This window comes from Oryza glaberrima, chromosome 2 (genome assembly GCF_000147395.1).
Source record: "Oryza glaberrima chromosome 2, OglaRS2, whole genome shotgun sequence".
NCBI classification, from domain to species: domain Eukaryota; kingdom Viridiplantae; phylum Streptophyta; class Magnoliopsida; order Poales; family Poaceae; genus Oryza; species Oryza glaberrima.
In genome coordinates, this window is record NC_068327.1 from 6,331,617 (window position 1) to 6,346,150 (window position 14,534).

Consider the following 14,534-nt stretch of genomic DNA (forward strand, 5'->3'; position numbering starts at 1 on the left):
GGGATACGGCGGAATTGGCGGCGGCGGCGGCGCTTGGCGCGGGCGGGGCGGCGGGAGCGGTGGGAGGAAGGGGATGACGGGTGGGCCCCACCCGTCAGCGAGGGTGGCGGGTGGGCCCGCCCGTCAGCGGCGCGCGCGCGGGGAGGGCCGAGTGGGCCGCGGGGGAGAGGAGAGAGGGGGAGGGAGATGGGCCGAATTCGGCCCATTAGAGGGGAGAGGGTGATTTTTAGGGTTTTCTTTTTATAAAACCTTTTTAACTTTGTTTATTTCTTAATAATTATTATTTGTGCTCTGAAAATTCCACTAAAATTTATTTACACATTTTAGGCTTTTAGGAAATATACAAAAATCCTCCAAGCCCTATTTGACTTTTAACTTTGCACATTTTAATTTTTGAAGGCTTTCACAAGCATTTTAATTATTCTAGGCATAATTTAGAGGATGTATTTTAGGGTCGATTTGGGACGCGACACAGATCCGCCCCCTCCCCTCCCCCTTGTTGCAGTCGAAGAAGTCGGGTGCCGGCAGCGCGGCCTCGAGTCCGCAACGAGCTTGATGGAGGAGCCGACGCTGCTGGGCCTCTACCACCACGAGTTTGTCGTCGCCGCGCTGTCTGCCATGAGCTTGCTTGGAGGCGCCCGCGCTGTCTCCGCCGCCAACTCGAGCTTGTTGGGTGGTGTTACCGCCGGCGGCGACGGAAGGGCGTGGAGCTCCGAGCGGGGAGGAGGGGGCGCTCCACAGATGGAGCTCACCGACCACTTCGGCTGCTCCAGGAATGGAGGGGAGAGTGAGGTAGAGGGGAAGGAAGAAGAAGAGTTGAATGGAACTGACAAGTGGGACCCTCCTCTTTGCTGATCTAACGTGGCATCCAACTGTACCAAAACCAGCCTAAAACCGCTAAAGGGTGTAAAATGTCCGGTTTTGATAGTTTGAGGGTGTTAGATATCTGGTTTTATAGTTCGAGGATATGTTTTAGACAAAGCAAAGAGTTGAGGGATGTAAAATGGACTTATCCCCTTATATTTATACCCTTAACCTAGCAGAATCCGACTCGAACACGATTCGATTGGCTGGAGAGTCTATCTCCTATAAACTAAGAAAACTTGTTTCTCTTATGGAAGCTCATTCAAAATGAATCTAAAACTAACCAAACTTATTGGATACACTTTCCAACCGAACCAAACCGAATCAAGCTAGAATCACGGCGTCAATTCATCCCTTTCACTTGTTCTGACTAACAACAATTGCCAAATTTTGCCGTTAAAACAATAGTAGATTTGAAATATATATCATACTAGAAAAAAATGTTCGTGTGTTGCAACGGGTGAAGTCTATTTTAATCTTATTATTGTTATATGGTTTAGTTAAGATGGAATTCACTATGGGAGTCCGCTTGGATATATATATTTTTAGAAAATCATCAGCTGCAGTTAGGAGTCCGATCGTCTCAAGTTAGCATGCAAGTTTTTTTTAAACAGATTTCTTATATGATTTATTATGTATTACCAAAAGTGCACGATCTTAAAAACCGGCTTAAATACGGATATGTATTTCCAAAAGCAAATGAACTTAAAAACTGACTCATACACGGATGACGTATTAAATTACCGGTAAAAACATCTTCAATTTTTATAATAGTAGAGATAGAGATAGAGAAGATATGTAGATTAAACCAAAACATAAAATTAAACGGACTCAAACACGGATAACGAACTGCAGAAACATCTTCAATTTTTATAACCGACTCAAATACGGATGACGGACCGCGAAAATATCTTCAATATTTATAATAGTAGAGACTTACCTAAAGTTATAAAGTTATAAGGGGGGCATAGATGCATCTTTTTTCTTGCATGGAGTGCATCGCCCGACCTATGTATGGGGCCTCTGACATTTTATCGTTAGGCCTTTACGCTACGTAGGTAACCCTCTCTTTGGGAGTCATTGTCTCGAGCTCAGTAGTAAGATTTTTTTTTCATATCCATTTTTAAGGTGTGGTTCGGCTCGCTTAGTGCAAGTTTAATAGGATAGTCCACTACTATCTCCAATTTATTTATAGCCAATCTAATAGCCAATTCATACATTAGTTGCTTACTATACTATTAATATATGATCCCACTTATCATACACACAATGCGTCTTGGAGTCCGTGCTACAGCTGGCTACAGATCTGTAGCCCGCTTCTCTTCTCTTCTCTGTCATCTTTTATCTCATTAAAATATGTTTATAGCTGGCTAATAATCTGCTATTTTACCTTCTCTTATTTGACTAGGGTTTACGTGTCAGACTTCACCCATTTGTTCTGGCTTGACATAATAAATCCTTAAAAAAATGGATGTTGAAATTGGTATAACGTATAGGTAATCTTGTCAAACAGAATGCAGCACTCGTGCACTTACCAACACCACACGTCGATCAAACTTGCGTCGAGCTTCCCCAATGGTAGAAGGCATGCATATCCTTGAAAACAATGTAGAATTGGCATTGGCCGCTCACTAAAACATCCACCGCACGTCAATGCTTATTTCTCTAAGCCCTTTGCGGCTTGCAAGCATGTACTTCATGCCATCTTTTTAGTTACCAAGGATCCTCTCCTAATTTTTAGAGGGGTAGGAATGCTTTGCCATTCTTAAACTGTTCTAGCACATCATCGATGGGCATGAAATCCTAATATTTGTCCAAGCTTATTTTTCAGGTCCTCAGCATTTTTTTTTATCATCATCAATCTTGTTCTTCCCCTTATCCTCCTCCTATCTCTGCCTGAAAATGTCCTTACCATAAACATATTTTTATCTGCATCTCTTATCTTTGTTGGCACTACGTCGCCCCATCTTCACTTGTGTCGCAGGCTGTTCTGATTGCGTCGCAGGCTCGCAACATGTTCTGGTAGTGGCACTTGCTATTCTATTGATTGGTCTGGTTGTGTAGCAGCCTGTTCTGTACGTTGTTCTGTTAGAAGGAGGTTAGTTCCAGAATTTGGCAACAACTAGGCTAACAACACCTCTCGAGCTCCAAGATTTGTACGAACTTCTCTCTGATAGTAGGGTTATTAGTATCCTTCGGTAGGCCCGGTCCTGTACATTTGCTTTGTGTTCTGCATACCCACTACTTAAAAAAATCATTTTCGCTAACGGCTAGAGGTGCCATCAGCAAACAAAGGCCAATGAAAATAATGCATTTTCACGGCGGCCACCCGGCCACCAGTGAAAATCAAGTTTCGCAAGTGGGCATGCTGAGACAACCACTAGCAAAACTACCATTTTCGCTGGCGGCAAGCTAAAGAGGACCGCCAGTGAAAAATATTATTTGGGATAAAAAATAATTTGAAAATCAGCGCCACCGGCTGCCACAACGCCTCCCGTGCCACCGCCGAGCCCAGCCACCGTGGGTCCCCGATGCCGGATCCGTTGCCCGGGCGAGTCCCCAACGCCGAGCCCAACCGTCGCCTGCGCCGTTGTCGCTGAGCCTGTATGTCGTTGTCACCGCCGAGCTCGGTCCCTGTCGCTGGATCCGTTGCTCATGGGAGTCCCCGCCACCGAATTCGTAGCCTCCACCATCGTCGTCACCGAACCCAACGCCGTCACGGGATCCATCGCCTACACCGTTGTCGCCGAGCCCGGCCGCCGTTGTCACTGCCGAGCTCGGTCCTCGCCGCTAGATCCGTTGCTCACAAGAGTCCCTGCCACCGGATCCATCGCCTGCGTCGTCGTCGCCACCGAGCCCAACCATCTCCGTGGGATCCGTTGCTTGCGCCGTTGTCGTTGAGCCTGTCTGCCGTCGTCACCTCCGAGCTCGGTCCCCGCCGCCGGATCTTTTGCTCACGGGAGTCCCCGCCACCAGATCCATTGCCTGCGTCGTCGTTGTTGTTGCCGAGCCCAACCGCCGCCGCGGGATCCGTCGCCCACACCGTCATCGTCGCCGAGCTCAGTCGCCACCGTTGGATCCATCGCCCGCGGGAGTCCGCACTGCCGGATTCGTCGCCCGCACCATGCCCACCGCCGAGCCCAGTGGGAGCGAGGAGATGGGTGTGTCGTCGGTGGGGAGGGAGCATAGAAGAATCTGGAGAGGAGAGGAGAGAAGAGAATTATGAGAAGTGTGCAAGCGATGGGTGGGTGGGTGTTTTTTTTAAAAAAATATGGCGGTTGTTTTTTCAAGGTGGTTCTCTTTAGTGCCTATCAATTAAGAGGTCCGTTTGTAAAAATACTAGTGAAAAATAATTTTCGCTAGTGGTTGGTAACCGGAATACTTCTTAATTATTTTCAGAAGCATATGTTCATCAAACCCACTAGTAAAAATAATTGGGTAATGCTATGAAAAATGAGTTTTGTAGTAGTGACCAGAGCACCCCTAGTCACACGAAGTTCACCCAGAACCCCTGGTTGATCAAGAACTCGTGTTTTTCCATGTCTACCAGGGTTCATCCCTACGACACTTATATTTAGGAAAGGATGAATTTCCGTCTATCATAATCCCTCTGTGCACAAATATAAAGGTTCCTTTGAAATGAAGGATTGACAAATGATTTGTTTTAATTCAATTTCTTAGGATTTGTTTTCCTATTGTTACTTTGATTCCTAGCAAGAAGATAAATTTTTTTTCATAGAATTGCATTCTTATGGTTAACTCCATGAGAAAATAAGCACGTGATCGCCTATTGGATTTTTTTTTTCATAGAATTGCATTCTTACGGTCAACTCCATGAGAAAATAAGCAAGTGGTCACGTATTGGAGACTTTCCTTTAGTATAATTTTTCATATGGTGTGATCAAAAGGGAAGTCTTTCTATTTCCTACACTTTTAGTTATGTAGGACCGGAAAAATAACTATTCCTCAATTTGTTGTGTTTGTCGTGTCCTTTGTTTCAAAAGGCCTAAGGGATTTGGGGTCCTCTCTAAGAGATTAAGTATAAAAGAAAAGAATTGGATGCCCCCTCTTTAAATGAGGTGTGGTGGTGGTGGTGGTGGGAAAGTGGTTGAGGATAACATGATAAGAAATTAAAATAAAATGTGATTGATGGGAAAGTAATACTCTAGAATTACTTATATTTTTATTTATGGAAAACGAAGAGAATCAAAATCCCAAACGGAGGGAACAGTGCTGCATCTTTTACATTTTAGCTCTTTTAGAATTAATTTAATAAAATAACTTATCCTAAAAATTTATTTACTTTGTTTTCGTTGGAACCAACCGAACCCGATTGAAGTTATAGACTTGATAAAGGTGCTTTCCATTACGACTAATTATTATTTCAATGATTGAAGATGTATCCGACAACAACGTGATGCACATGATTAAAATATACAGGCCTAGTTTATATAGATCCACCAGCACACATATATATCATATATATAGTTGTAACACTTTACCTCAGAGTATTCCTGGGGTATCATATCTAAGAATGAGATTCTATCCAAGAACAACAACCGATGATAGAATAGGCTAGAGCGGAATCCTATGGATTTAACTAGCTAACTTAAGTTAAAAGTAACATTCTATCGAATGCTTCGGACACTGGCCCTCCACTGATCTGCTGGGCTGAGTCTGGCCTTAAGCTATATAATGTACCCCAAACGTGAAGGGATACAAAGGACGAACATGGCCATCACCATATGCCGCTTACCTCATTTTCCATGGAACACACTACAAACAAAGTAAACTGCTAATCTAGACACAACGTCTACTTTGTTGTGTGTTGTGAGTGAAGTCCATTTCCTCCTTTTATAGAGCCCAATAACGGTTGATAGGTCGGTGCTTAAGTCGGTAACTGTCAGGGTTACGGATACCACATACCTAATAGTAGTTGACTAAACTCGGCAAGGCCCACCATATACCATGTCTTATACCGAATCAAACCTCATATATAGAAGGAATTCCGTATAAGAAAGGACAAATAGAGTTCTATATGGAAACGACAAGTACTACCCAGATTGTATCCATATTGGTCTCCCTAGTTTTACTTGGACAAGGGGTTATCTATGGGTATAAATACAAGCCCCTCTAAGAGGAGAGGGGACACACCCCTAACCGTCATTGGCATCCAACCAGGGAGCTCCCCGTGGTGGGTGGAGGCAAGGGGCGCCACGGCCTGTTTTCGGCCGAACTGGTGGTTGGTTCGAACTTTTAGCCCACCTCCCCGCACTTCTTCGACTAGGAGGCTCCCTGGTGGGCCCCTCAATATGTTGTACCTTAGTTGGGCTCAATTCTAGGTTGTTTTGCTTGACATGTGGGGCCTCCAATCTATGTAAGTGTGTCCGATTATCCGGATGTGTATTTTATCGTATGACGGGTGGTTTTCGTACACAATTCACCTGCATACTAATATTCATCAAGAGTAGAAATGATTAGTAATACTCACTATCTGTAAGTTTGGTATTCCAATTTATATTAATTCATTTTCTTTTACGCAAGAATTGATGGTTACATTCGTTACTTAACAACCGTCACCAAAGTGCTCAACTGCTCATAAGAGTACGGTACGCGTGTGTATTTATAGAATGAGTGTGCGTATATTATGAGTATCTACGTTTTACCTTATTTCAAAATAATATTGCTGCTGCCTGGAACGAAAGAAATTAAACGACCGACCCAGGAACCGAACACTAAAAGCGTAAAAATAAACCCAGGAACCGACAAATAGGATGCTCCAAGCCAGATTCGAACCTCGAACCCAGATTAGATCTAAAATCATTAAAATATGAAAATAATTGCAGAAATACTTACAGTATATCAGAACCGAGGGAGTAAGCTTTTAAATGGGACCAAAATGAATTGCTCATTACTCCCTCCATCCACAAAAGTTACATATATTACATTTGACACCAAGACCAAAGAGTAATTAAATCACCTTGGATGTTCATCAAGTACTGAATACAAGCATGTAAACAATGAGTATGATGACTCTTTGGGTTCTAATAAAACATTTAATTTATCTCTTCATTTAAGTTTTGAATGCATAAAGACTATAAATATGAACAACTTATTTGAAAAAACTCAAATGTAAAATAGGTGTAACTTAATTTTGTGGATGGGGAGTATTTCTTTTTTCGCAAAATCTAAATCGAGAGCGCTCTCGATTTAGTCATAATGAGCGACGCTATCAGCCATTGTGCAGATAAGATCAGCCATTGTCTAGATATGTGTCTTGAAGAATCTTACTTTACTATAGTACTAATTGATCAAGCAATTAGAAAAAGTATTCCTACCATCTATGCTTCAAATAATTTTTTTCTTAAATTACTCATCCAATTTACAATCCGATTACACCGTTGTGTTCTTAACAATTAAATCTTTACAACAAGATCTCACATGATTATATTTTAATAAAAAATCATAAATTACTTTTATAATATATCTAAATTATTTTTAGATTTCACTAAGTTACTTCTTAAACATATTATAAAAGTAATTTAATAAAGCCTAAAAGTAATATTATAAAACTTACTACACCCCGGAGTACGAAACCAAGGACACTGATATCTTGGCAGCATTCCGAGTAACTCCTCAGCCGGGGGTTATACTATAACTAATGTAACTTGTGAGGTACAACAATTATTAGGAAATAATCGAGTTAGAGCTGTAGCTATGAGTGCTACAGATGGGTTGATGAGAGGAATGGAAGTGATTGACACGGGAGCTGCTCTCAGTGTCCCTGTCGGTGGAGCTACTCTTGGACGAATTTTCAATGTTCTTAGGGAGCCTGTTGACAATTTGGGTCCTGTAGATACTAGTGCAACATTCCCTATTCATAGATCCGCGCCCGCCTTTATCGAGTTAGATACGAAATTATCCATCTTTGAAACTGGTATTAAGGTGGTGGATCTTTTAGCTCCTTATCGGCATGGAGGAAAAATCGGACTATTTGGGGGAGCTGGAGTAGGTACAACAGTACTCATCATGGAATTAATCAACAATATTGCTAAAGCTCATGGGGGCGTATCCGTATTTGGCGGAGTAGGGGAACAGACTTGTGAAGGAAATGATCTTTATATGGAAATGAAGGAATCTGGAGTAATTAATGAAAAAAATCTTGAGGAATCAAAGGTAGCTCTAGTCTATGGCCAAATGAATGAACCGCCAGGAGCTCGTATGAGAGTTGGTTTGACTGCCCTAACTATGGCAGAATATTTCCGAGATGTTAATAAGCAAGACGTGCTTCTATTCATCGATAATATCTTTCGTTTTGTTCAAGCAGGATCGGAGGTATCTACCTTATTAGGGAGAATGCCCTCTGCAGTGGGTTATCAACCTACTCTTAGTACAGAAATGGGTTCTTTGCAAGAAAGAATTACTTCTACTAAAAAGGGATCTATAACTTCGATCCAAGCGGTTTATGTACCTGCGGACGATTTGACCGACCCTGCTCCTGCTACAACATTTGCACATTTGGATGCTACTACCGTACTTTCCAGAGGATTAGCTTCCAAAGGGATTTATCCTGCAGTACTCTTAGTACAGAAATGGGTTCTTTGCAAGAAAGAATTACTTCTACTAAAAAGGGATCTATAACTTCGATCCAAGCGGTTTATGTACCTGCGGACGATTTGACCGACCCTGCTCCTGCTACAACATTTGCACATTTGGATGCTACTACCGTACTTTCCAGAGGATTAGCTTCCAAAGGGATTTATCCTGCAGTAGATCCTTTAGATTCAACCTCAACTATGTTACAACCTCGGATCGTTGGCAACGAACACTATGAAACTACGCAAAGAGTTAAGCAAACTTTACAACATTACAAAGAACTTCAGGACATTATCACAATTCTTGGGTTGGATGAATTATCGGAGGAGGATCGTTTAATTGTAGCAAGAGCACGAAAAATTGAGCGCTTCTTATCACAACCATTTTTTGTGGTAGAAGTTTTTACCGGTTCTCCAGGAAAGTATGTTGGTCTTGCAAAAACTATTAGGGGATTTCAACTAATCCTTTCCGGAGAATTAGACGGCCTACCCGAACAGGCTTTTTATTTGGTGGGTAACATCGATGAAGCTAGCACGAAAGCTATAAACTTAGAAGAGGAGAACAAATTGAAGAAATGAAATTAAATCTTTATGTACTGAATCCTAAGCAAATTATTTGGGATTGTGAAGTGAAAGAAATCATTTTATCTACTAATAGTGGCCAAATTGGCGTATTACCAAACCACGCCCCCATTAACACAGCTGTAGATATGGGTCCCTTGTTGTCTAACTATTTAGAAATAATTTGCCTCTTTCTTAATCCTATTTTTGACTGGATTTATGTCGTGCCAATCCAACATAAGCCTTTATTTTTTTGAGTTTTTCTATCTAATTTTTTTCTTACCATTGTATTTCCATTGACAAAGGTCCATTGAACATCTAGAATTTGTAGATGGATAAGTCTCTTTATCCTCACTCCCTATTAGGTTTTTTGCCTACACTTTGCTCAAATGGTAGGGTTGTCCCTCTTGTATGTACTCTTATACAAGATTTATTTATTTATTTTAGTAGAAATGCTAAAAAAATGACAATTTTACGATCGTGATTGGTGCCACTTTTAACCTTAGTGAAATTTAACCAGACCCGTTCCTTTTGGTATCTGAGTGTTTTCAATGGTGATAAAATCTTTCTTTTAATGTCTTGCTATTTTAAGATTTTGACAGGGGTGTGCGGTGTAATTCCATTGATTTTTGGATTTCGATCGTATCTAAGATCCTAGTTTATCTGGGTTGCTAACTCAATGGTAGAGTACTCGGCTTTTAAGTGCGACTATGATCTTTTACACATTTGGATGAAGCAAAAAATTCGTCCAGACTCTTGGTAGAGTCTATAAGACTGTGACTGATCCTCAAGGGTAATGAATGGAAAAAATAGCATGTCGTAATAAAATCAATTTCTTATTTTGGATTTTTGGAATGGAATAAAAAAATTCTGATTTTCTGGGTCTAATGAATAAATGGATAGAGCCTGGCTCCAATTCTGGTAAAACAAAAAGCAACGAGCTTAACTTCTTAATTGGAAGAACTCCCTGATCTAATTAGACGTTAAAAATAGATTAGTGCCTGATGTAGGGAAAAGCTGGTTTTCCTATGAGTAGACCTTTGATTTTTTCTTTTTTTTTTCGAAATCCTAATTATTCTTGATTTTGGATTGAAAAGGATGTTATGGATTGAATGTGTAAAAGAAGCAGTATATTGATAAAGAGACTGTATCCCAAAGTCAAAAGAGCAATTGGCCTGCAAAAATAAAGGATTTGTTCTCTTTTGTAATTAGAACAAACATAAACAAATTGGATAGAAAAGGAGCGGAAAAAGATCCGTGGATTAGACTCCTTTTCTTCCCCAGGGGTTTGCATTAAAAAATGCAACACCCTGTTCTGACCATATTGTACTATGTATCACCATTTGATAAACCGAGAAATATTTCTCTCTCTCTGATTCAAGTAGAAATACAAATGGAAAAATTCAAGGGTTATTCAGAAAAACTTAAATTTCCTAGACAATATTTCGTCTACCCACTACTCTTTCAGGAGTACATCTATGTGTTTGCCCATGATTATGGATTAAATGGTTCCGAACTTGTCGAAATTATTGGTTCTAATAACAAGAAATTTAGTTCACTACTTGTGAAACGGTTAATGATTCGAATGTATCAGCAGAATTTTTGGATTAATTTGGTTAATCATCCTAACCAAGATCGATTATTGGATTACAACAATTTTTTTTATTCTGAGTTTTATTCTCAGATTCTATCTGAGGGGTTTGCGATCGTTGTAGAAATCCCATTCTCGCTACGAGAACAGTCTTGTCCGGAAGAAAAAGAAATACCAAAGTTTCAGAATTTACGATCTATTCATTCAATATTTCCTTTTTTAGAAGACAAATTTTTGCACTTACATTATCTAGCACATATAGAAATACCCTATCCTATCCATTTGGATATCTTGCTTCAACTCCTTCAATACCGGATCCAAGATGTTCCATCCTTGCATTTATTGCGATTCTTTCTCAACTACTACTCGAATTGGAATAGTTTCATTACTTCAATGAAATCCATTTTTATTTTGAAAAAAGAAAATAAAATACTATTTCGGTTCCTATATAACTCTTAAGTATCAGAATATGAATTTTTCTTGTTGTTTCTTCGTAAACAATCTTCTTGCTTGCGATTAACTTCTTCCGGAACCTTTCTGGAACGAATCATCTTTTCTAGTAAGATGGAACATTTTGGGTTAATGTACCCTGCTTTTTTTTCGGAAAACCATGTGGTTCGTTATGGATCCCCTTATGCATTATGTTCGATATCAAGGAAAGGCAATTCTTGCATCAAAAGGAACTCTTCTTTTGAAGAAGAAATGGAAATGTTACCTTGTCCGTTTGTGGCAATATTCTTTCTCTTTTTGGACTCAACCGCAAAGGATCCATCTAAACCAATTAGCAAACTCTTGCTTCAATTTTCTGGGGTACTTTTCAAGTGTACCAATAAATTATTTGTTAGTAAGGAATCAAATGCTGGAGAATTCATTTCTAATAGATACTCAAATGAAAAAATTCGATACCAAAGTCCCTGTTGCTCCTATCATTGGATCTTTTGCAAAAGCCTAATTTTGTACTGGAACGGGGCATCCTATTAGTAAACCAATTTGGACCGATTTATCGGATTGGGATATTCTTGATCGGTTTGGTCGGATATGTGGATCTTCAAAAAAGAAGACTTTGTATCGACTAAAGTATATACTTCGACTTTCATGCGCTAGAACTTTAGCTCGTAAACATAAAAGCACGGTACGAGCTTTTATGCAATGGTTGGGTTCGGTATTTTTAGAAGAATTTTTTATGGAAGAAGAGCAAGTTTTTTCTTTGATGTTCGCCAAAACAACTTACTTTTCTTTCCGTGGATCGCACAGTGAGTGTATTTGGTATTTGGATATTCTCCGTATCAATGATCTGGTGAATCCTCTTAATTAATCATTAAACAAAACTAATAAACTAGAAATGATTGATAAATGATCAAGGTAAAACATTCACTGTTTCCATTCTGAAATGTTCTCTGTACTATAATAAATAGTAAGTGAATCAACTTACTACTAAAAAAATTAGTAGACTTCCTCTTCGGAATAGAAATAGCCTATTTCTACATAGGGAAAGTCGTGTGCAATGAAAAATGCAAGCACGATTTGGGGAGAGGTTTTTTCTCTATTGTAACAAGGAATAATTATCTACTCCATCCGACTAGTTCCGGGTTCGAGTCCCGGGCAACCCATATGGAAACTAGAAAGGAGCAATCTGAGTTTTGATTTTTCACTCACTTCATTTACAAAATTTTTTGGTTTGGTAAATTTTGTTGTATGGATATACAACTGTCGGGGCTGGCTTGGTTGACATTGGTATATAGTCTATATTATACTGTTAAATAACAAGCATTCTATTATCTTTCTAGTTAATACGTGTGCTTGGGAGTCCTTGCAATTTGAATAAACCAAGATCTTACCATGACTGCAATTTTAGAGAGACGCGAAAGTACAAGCCTGTGGGGTCTCTTCTGCAACTGGATAACTAGCACCGAAAACCGTCTTTACATCGGATGGTTCGGTGTTTTGATGATCCCTACCTTATTGACCGCAACTTCTGTATTTATTATCACCTTCATCGCTGCCCCTCCAGTAGATATTGATGGTATTCGTGAGCCTGTTTCTAGTTCTTTACTTTACGGAAACAATATTATCTCTGGTGCCATTATTCCTACTTCTGCGGTGATCGGATTGCACATTTACCCAATTTGGGAAGCTGCATCTGTTGATGAGTGGTTATACAATGGCGGTCCTTATGAGCTAATTGTTCTACACTTCTTACTTGGTGTAGCTTGTTATATGGGTCGTGCGTGGGAACTGAGTTTCCGTCTGGGTATGCGTTCTTGAATTGCTGTTGCATATTCAGCTCCTGTTGTAGCTGCTACTGCTGTTTTCTTGATTTACCCTATTGGTCAAGGAAGTTTCTCTGATGGTATGCCTTTAGGAATATCTGGTACTTTCAACTTTATGATTGTATTCCAGGCAGAGCATAACATCCTTATGCATCCATTTCACATGTTAGGTGTAGCTGGTGTATTCGGTGGTTCCCTATTCAGTGCTATGCATGGTTCCTTGGTAACCTCTAGTTTGATCAGGGAAACCACTGAAAACGAATATGCTAATGAGGGTTACAGATTTGGTCAAGAAGAAGAGACTTATAATATTGTGGCCGCTCATGGTTATTTTGGCCGATTAATCTTCCAATATGCTAGTTTTAACAACTCTCGTTCTTTACACTTCTTCTTGGCTGCTTGGCCTATAGTAGGGATTTGGTTCACTGCTTTAGGTATTAGTACTATGGCTTTCAATCTAAACGGATTCAATTTCAACCAATCTGTAGTTGATAGCCAAGGTCGCGTTATTAATACTTGGGCTGATATCATCAACCGTGCTAATCTTGGTATGGAAGTAATGCACGAACGTAATGCTCACAACTTCCCTCTAGACCTAGCTGCTCTTGAAGTTCCATCTCTTAATGGATAAGGCTTTTCTGCTAACATATAGCAATTTTTGAAGAAAGGAAAGCTGGTATTTCTTTTTTGTTTATTTTGAATCTTTCTATTCTGAATTCAGTTAACGACGAGATTTAGTATCCTTTCTTGCACTTTCATAACTCGTGAAATGCCGAGTTGGTACGAATTCCCCCAATTTGCGACCTACCATAGGATTTGTTATGTAAATAGGTATATGTTCCTTTCCATTATGAATCGCAATTGTATGGCCAACCATTGCGGGTAGAATGCTAGATGCCCGGGACCACGTTACTATTGTTTCTTTCTCCTCCTTCATATTGACCTTTTTCTATTTTTGCCAATAAATGATGAGCTACAAAAGGATTCGTTTTTTTTCGTGTCACAGCTGATTACTCCTTTTTTTCCATTTTAAAGAGTGGCATTCGATGTCCAATATCTCGATTGAAGGATGGAGGTCAGAATAAATAGAATAATGATGAATGGAAAAAAGAGAAAATCCTTTAGCTGGATAAGGGGCGGATGTAGCCAAGTGGATCAAGGCAGTGGATTGTGAATCCACCATGCGTGGGTTCAATTCCCGTCGTTCGCCCATCCCATTATTGCAAATTCCAAAAATGCAATTTTCCATATTCCTAGTTACGTATTTACTTACGGCGACGAAGAATAAAACTATCACTATATTTTTTCCTTTTCCTAGTTCTTCTTCCAAGCGCAGGATAACCCCAAGGGGTTGTGGGTTTTTTTCTACCAATGGGGGCTTTCCCTTCACCGCCCCCATGGGGGTGGTCCACAGGGTTCATAACTACCCCTCTTACTACGGGGCGTTTACCTAGCCAACATTTAGACCCGGCTCTACCCAAACTTTTTTGGTTCACCCCAACATTACCCACTTGTCCGACTGTTGCTAAGCAGTTTTGGGATACCAAACGGACCTCCCCAGATGGTAATCTTAAAGTGGCCGATTTACCTTCTTTTGCAATCAGTTTCGCTACAGCACCTGCTGCTCTAGCTAATTGCCCACCCCTTCCACGT

At 40.2% G+C, this 14,534-nt stretch overlaps 3 protein-coding genes across 3 annotated transcripts; all 3 read left to right on the forward strand.

Moving 5' to 3' along the window:
- The first annotated feature begins 555 nt into the window (after positions 1 to 555).
- LOC127761737 (ATP synthase subunit beta, chloroplastic-like) lies at positions 556 to 9,175 on the forward strand. The gene is made up of 3 exons (XM_052286067.1): positions 556 to 787; positions 7,505 to 8,266; positions 8,455 to 9,175. Exons 1-3 carry the CDS (start codon positions 556 to 558, stop codon positions 9,036 to 9,038), a joined length of 1,578 nt encoding a protein of 525 aa, XP_052142027.1. The 3' UTR covers positions 9,039 to 9,175.
- A 282-nt stretch (positions 9,176 to 9,457) lies between these two features.
- Positions 9,458 to 11,406, forward strand: LOC127762731 (maturase K-like). The gene has a single exon (XM_052287203.1). It carries the CDS (start codon positions 10,321 to 10,323, stop codon positions 11,068 to 11,070), a length of 750 nt encoding a protein of 249 aa, XP_052143163.1. The 5' UTR covers positions 9,458 to 10,320; the 3' UTR covers positions 11,071 to 11,406.
- Positions 11,407 to 12,360: 954 nt separating this feature from the next.
- On the forward strand, positions 12,361 to 13,558 carry LOC127762730 (photosystem II protein D1-like). The gene is given in 1 exon segment (XM_052287202.1): positions 12,361 to 13,558. A coding segment is annotated over 1 exon segment (1,062 nt). The 5' UTR covers positions 12,361 to 12,450; the 3' UTR covers positions 13,513 to 13,558.
- The last annotated feature ends 976 nt before the right edge of the window (positions 13,559 to 14,534 follow it).

Bases quoted from the DNA above. Each gene is read 5' to 3' on its own strand.
- LOC127761737 (XM_052286067.1), top strand. From the start codon at position 556: ATGGAGGAGCCGACGCTGCTGGGCCTCTACCACCACGAGTTTGTCGTC. The intron at 788-7,504 runs GTGAGGTAGAGG...GTAACTCCTCAG, and splicing joins CTCCAGGAATGGAGGGGAGA to CCGGGGGTTATACTATAACT. The intron at 8,267-8,454 runs GTTCTTTGCAAG...CTCTTAGTACAG, and splicing joins TACTCTTAGTACAGAAATGG to AAATGGGTTCTTTGCAAGAA.
- LOC127762731 (XM_052287203.1), top strand. From the start codon at position 10,321: ATGCAACACCCTGTTCTGACCATATTGTACTATGTATCACCATTTGAT.